Source organism: Microtus ochrogaster, linkage group LG5 (assembly GCF_000317375.1).
Source record: "Microtus ochrogaster isolate Prairie Vole_2 linkage group LG5, MicOch1.0, whole genome shotgun sequence".
Taxonomy (NCBI): domain Eukaryota; kingdom Metazoa; phylum Chordata; class Mammalia; order Rodentia; family Cricetidae; genus Microtus; species Microtus ochrogaster.
The window spans coordinates 64,213,250-64,218,569 of record NC_022031.1 but is presented as its reverse complement, the minus strand read 5'-3'; the positions used below and the strand labels follow the sequence as shown (position 1 = coordinate 64,218,569).

General features: G+C 43.5%; 1 protein-coding gene across 1 annotated transcript in view; it reads left to right on the top strand.

Annotated features, from left to right (window-relative positions):
- Decr1 (2,4-dienoyl-CoA reductase 1) overlaps positions 1 to 5,320 on the top strand; it is a 25,266-nt gene that overhangs the window by 14,637 nt on the left and 5,309 nt on the right. Inside the window, exons 3-5 of the mRNA XM_005362334.2 lie at positions 1,320 to 1,377; positions 1,505 to 1,591; positions 2,981 to 3,128. Coding sequence (XP_005362391.1) covers positions 1,320 to 1,377; positions 1,505 to 1,591; positions 2,981 to 3,128 — 293 coding nt within the window. The remainder of the gene's footprint in view (positions 1 to 1,319; positions 1,378 to 1,504; positions 1,592 to 2,980; positions 3,129 to 5,320) is intronic.

The following is a 5,320-nucleotide window of genomic DNA, read 5'->3' as shown; positions in this document are numbered from 1 at the left end:
GTTTATGCTGCATTTGTTAACAATGTGAAGATGTGTTTCATTTGTTTATGCTGCATTTGTTAACAATGTAAAGATGTGTTTCATTTGTTTATGCTACATTTGTTTAATTATGTAAATATGTGTTATGCTTTCACCTTGCCTGCCTAAGGTGCCTGATTGATCGGAATGGCCAATAGCTAGGCAGAGAAAGGATAGGTGGGGCTGGCAGGTAGAGAGAACAAGTAGGTGGAGAAATCTAGACTTGAGAGAAAAAGGAGAAAATGAGGGAGAAAGAGAGGGACATGCCCTGGGCCAGAAGCCAGGAAGTCGACAGGCAGCCAGCCATGGACACAGCAGGAAAGTAAGATACACATACAGAGAAGAAAGGAAAGGAAGAGAGAAAGAAAGAAAGAAGAAAGGAAGGTTAAAAGCCCTGAGGCAAAATGTACAAGAAGAGAATGAAGAGAAACAGGTTAAGTTATAAGAGCTAGCAAAAAAACCAGCCTAAGCCAGGCTGAGCACTCATAACTAGTAATAAGTCTCCATGTCATGATTTGGGAGCTGGTTGGTGGCCCAAAAGAAAAAGTCTAGTATACCATCTTACTATGAAATCTGGACCTTTAAGAACTTTGCCCAAGTAGTCACCTAAGTGACTGTTAGTATTTCATTGACAGATGTAAATCGGCTAGAACATCCATTATGTTCTTAAGGTAATAGTTTTGAGAGTTTAAAAATACCTCTTTAACTTTAATGCTAAACAGTTCACATTCATGGTTTGTGTTTTGTGTTTCAAGGATATAAGATTGAATGCAGGGTTATCTAAACTTATAAAATTAATCTGAAACCTGTGTGGACTATAACAGAGATAAAGTTCTTTGGTTAAAGAATGAACATAATGATTCTACTCGAGGAAACAATTGAAATGGATAAGTAAGCAGGTGTGACCGCACAAGCTTTAACCCTAGCCCAAGGGAGGTTGAGGCAGGAGGATGAGGAATTCAAGGCCACTGTCTAATGCGTAGAGAATTGGAGACTGGTCTGGACTTCCTGAGTTCCTGTTTCCAAACCAAACCAAAACCCTCCACATAATTTGAAATATAAACATGCTAAAGTTAGAACTAATTCTGTGAATTAGTTTCAGATATATGAAAATTATTTCAACTTAGTTTTAAAAATGAAATCAACTTGATTTTTCTGTAAGTACAATTTTCACACTTTAACAGAAATGCTTTTCTTTAAGCTGCCACTTCTCTGTGTTCCTTATCTTAGGAACTTAAAAAAGAAAGTATAATATGAGAGCTTTTTAGAACTCATGAGATGTTTCCTGTGTTTATTTCTAGGAATCTTGATGTTTTGAAAGCTACTGCGGAAGAGATTTCTTCTCAGACTGGGAATAAGGTAGATGGAAAAGCAGCTCTTTAAATCTGATGTGCAGATGATGACGTTTGCATGGTTTCTTTGAAGTTCTGGTTTAGGAAGCCTGGAAATGTCTGAGTTCTTTCTTCTGCTCGCGTTCATTGTGCAGGTGCACGCAATCCGGTGTGATGTCCGGGATCCTGAGATGGTGCGCAACACCGTGCTGGAGCTGATCCAAGTGGCAGGGCTTCCTGATGTAAGCATCACGGGACTGAAGCTTTTCATAGCCTCTGAGAACACCATCAGGACACACAGAGGGAAGGAGCTGTTGATGTCAGTGAGAGCCAGGGTGGGAAATGCTGGCTGGGCTTAAAGCAGAGCAAAGGTTAAGTGGACTGCTCTCCCTTCGCCCTACGGGACTACCCAGAGAACACATTTGTAATTGTAGAGCAAACTTGATTTCACTTTATTTAATGAGATTATACAATAACAAGAGTAGAGTCGTAGCCGATTAATTGGGTTTGCTTTTCCTAATAATGATCCGCGTCTCTCAGTGGAGGAGATTGGCACAGAATGGGGAAGTCATGAGGAATCCCACATTTCTGCTATCTAGACCTTAGAGGTGATGACTACTTTGCTGTTACTTGATTAGAGAAAAGCTATTTCCTCCCATCGTCTCAAAGAGAACACTTTTCTCTGAGAAAAGCTACTTCAGAGAGCCCTGTAGTCCTGAAGTACTGCAGAGCCCAGCAGACTGCTCCCTGGGAGAGAGGGAGTGACCACCAGTGAAGAAGTCCACTACCAAATATTAGAGGAGCGTGTAACCTAAAAGGCTTCAATCTGGGGATTTCAGATGTGGGTGGAGGTTGGGATAGGAAGTTCCTCTCCATATCGCCCATGCCAGCCTGAACTTCCTGTGTATCACAGGCTGGCTTGTCATTTTCTCGGTTCTCTTGTCTCACCTTTCCTGATGCTGTCATTACCAGTCTGTACCAGCACAGCTCCCTCAAAGACCTCCTACGGTTAATGAAGTAAAGTGTAGTGACATTGGACACACCCTTCCCGATATCCGTTGTCTCTAGAGTCTATGCTAACTGAAAGATAGGACTCGGGGATTCTGAGATTAGGAAATTTCTCAGAATTTCTCAGGTCGTTTCTACAGACTCAAGAAACATAAAACCAAGTGAATCTCATGGGATTGCTTCGTTGCTGACTGGGACATTCAGATATACTTTCTGATGCTTTGCTGTAGTCAGGGGCTGCTTGTTCATTTCCCTGCTGCCCAGACCCGAAATAATCACACAGAAACTGTATTAATTAAAACACTGCTCAGCCTATTAGCTCAAGATTCTTATTTACTAATTCTTACATCTTAAATTAACCCATTCCTATTATTTTGTATTTTACCATGAGGCTCGTGGTTTACTGGTAAGGTTCCAGGGCAGACATCTTTCTCCTTCGTCAGTTACATGGCTTCTCTTTGACTCTGCCTTCTTTTCTCCCCTATCTCTGCTTGGAATTCCTGCCTTGCTCTATTCTGCGCTGCCATAGGCCCAAAGCAGGTTCTTTATTAACTAATGGTAATAAAACACATTCACAGCATACAGAGGGGAATCCGACTTCACTTTTGCTTTATTTATTTTAGGTGGTGATAAACAACGCAGCGGGGAACTTTATTTCTCCCACTGAAAGACTGTCCCCTAATGCTTGGAAGGCCATAACTGACATTGTTCTCAACGGCACAGCCTATGTGACTCTAGAGATCGGGAAGCAGCTCATTAAAGCACAGAAAGGTATGTCTGCCTATTCCTCCTGTGTTCATTGCGCGCATTCCCAATCGAGTCCGGGCTGAGCCCTGCATCCCTCCAGATGTAAACAGACAGTCTGAACTTGCACACCTCACGGTTGCTATGATCCATGTTTACCAGAGGTTGAGGTGTAAGTCATAGTGAACGCAGGTTTCAAGGGATCTAGAAACTCTGAGACAGGGGTGACAGCTTCTTCCTGTAGCCCGTGATTAGATCCAGGAATAAGATGCATTTGAGATTGTTTTTCAAAACAACAGAACAGAGAAAGAGGACCAAGAGTCGGGATCATCCCTGGATAGAGGCCTGGTGGAGGGGAAGGGCAGATGTATTTAGAGACCAACAGAGAGTTGGATGTGGACAGAGAAGGGGAGAGAGGAGACAGGAAAGAGTTGTGGGGAAGAGGCTTGACGTGTAACTGGGAAGGCTGGATGTCCATCAGAGTTATCTTGTGAAGAACAGGGGAATGCCACTGACTCTGTCGTGGCTGGGAGGTTTGGCGTGTGGGAAGATGCTGTGGGTGGTAAGGCAGGCAAAGTCTCGAAACTGCCAGCAGCATGACTTACTAGAGGAAGGCTTTTGACTGGGCTGAATAGTTTTGATGAAGGTGACGTCTTTGAGACAGCAAACTCTGGAGAGACCCAGAACACTGCCAAGAGACTGGATTTAAATGGATGTTATTAGAACATTTTTGTCATAACTGTGAACCAAATCCTTTATTAAAATTTATGACTATATAGAAAGAAAATGTGTAATGCCTGTATATATAAACAAACACAAACACGGGGCGGGGGAGGAAATCGCTAGAGCTAGACAAGTGTTTTGTTTACTAGATTCTCACCACGACTTTATGTAGCAGGCCTTGGGAGGTGCACCCTCTGAAACAGAGGTGGACAGCATTGTGTCTCTGAATAATTTGGGGTCAGAACTTGAAACTCAGGGTTTTTTTTTTTCTCAGAGTAGGTAGCGCACACGACCAAGGCCCAGGGCTGTCAGTGTCTGGAGTGTGTGTGGAGGAGGATGAGAATGTTATACCTGACCTTTGTCCCCTCTCTGGTTCAGAAACTTTTGTCTGGGAGGTTCAATTTCTTCTCCCCAGTGTGGGTAATTCACAGCATGGCTTGAGCAGGGATGATCAAAGAAACAGAACAGTGAACAGGATTATAAAAAGGCACAGCTTTTTAGAAGATGCTAATAATCTCCATCCTTTCCCTAGCAGCCAGCCCAACCCTCACTCCCCATTTCCATTGTAGCAAAGTGGACGAGATTTGGATGAGGACTTTTGGGACCCTGTCATTTTATTTACTGATTTATTTTTTTCCCCTGAGAGATAGACTTGGGAGGAGAGACAGGGCTGTGGATTGACTCTGCGTGCCTGCTCTTTCTTTTTGTCTCCCCTGTCTTGTTGGCTATGTGGGTTTCTTTTCTCTCTCCTTCCCGATCTCCTCCTTCTGTAGGTCCTCCATGTTTGGTTCTCTCTGTTTCTTTCTGTTTCCACGATCACGTTCTTTCTCTGCTTCATGATCTTTTATCTCTTCCCCTGTTCATCTTCGGGATCCTTGGTTTTCTGACTGACTCACTCCTCATTATTGTCTTTCATTTTAACGCAGACTCCTGTCTATTTTTACCCATCACACTGGATTAAAATTCTATGGGCTTCATTATAAATGTATTAGGTAAGACTTTTTAAAAGTTGGAAGCCCATTTCTATCCTTCCAAGACTCCTGTGAGTTGAGGCAGTGTCCTGACAGTTGGTGTTCTGGGCAGGAGAAGCTTGGTACTGTGGGTCTAACCTGGTACTGGATGAGCAGTTGAGGCTCTCAAGAGCTCATGATCTCAAGCATAGCAATTTGGGTTAGCCTGGATGTTGGTTCATGGGGGAAGCAATGCATGTAATCCTTCACCAAAAATATGTAGGTAATCCAACACCTAGAAAAACCACCTAGGGATGTCATGGGGTAGTTGTCTACTGATGCTGAAGGCACCAGCTTTGGGTGCACTGTGGCTTCCTAAGGGGCAGAGAGGGCCACAGCAGGTGGGTGAGGGTCAAGACCAGAGTAGCTGGAGTTGGCAGCACAGCTGCATTGTTGGTAACGTGATAGGGACTGATGTAGCTGCACTGTTGGTAACGTGATAGGGACTGATGTAGCTGCACTGTTGGTAACGTGATAGGGACTGAT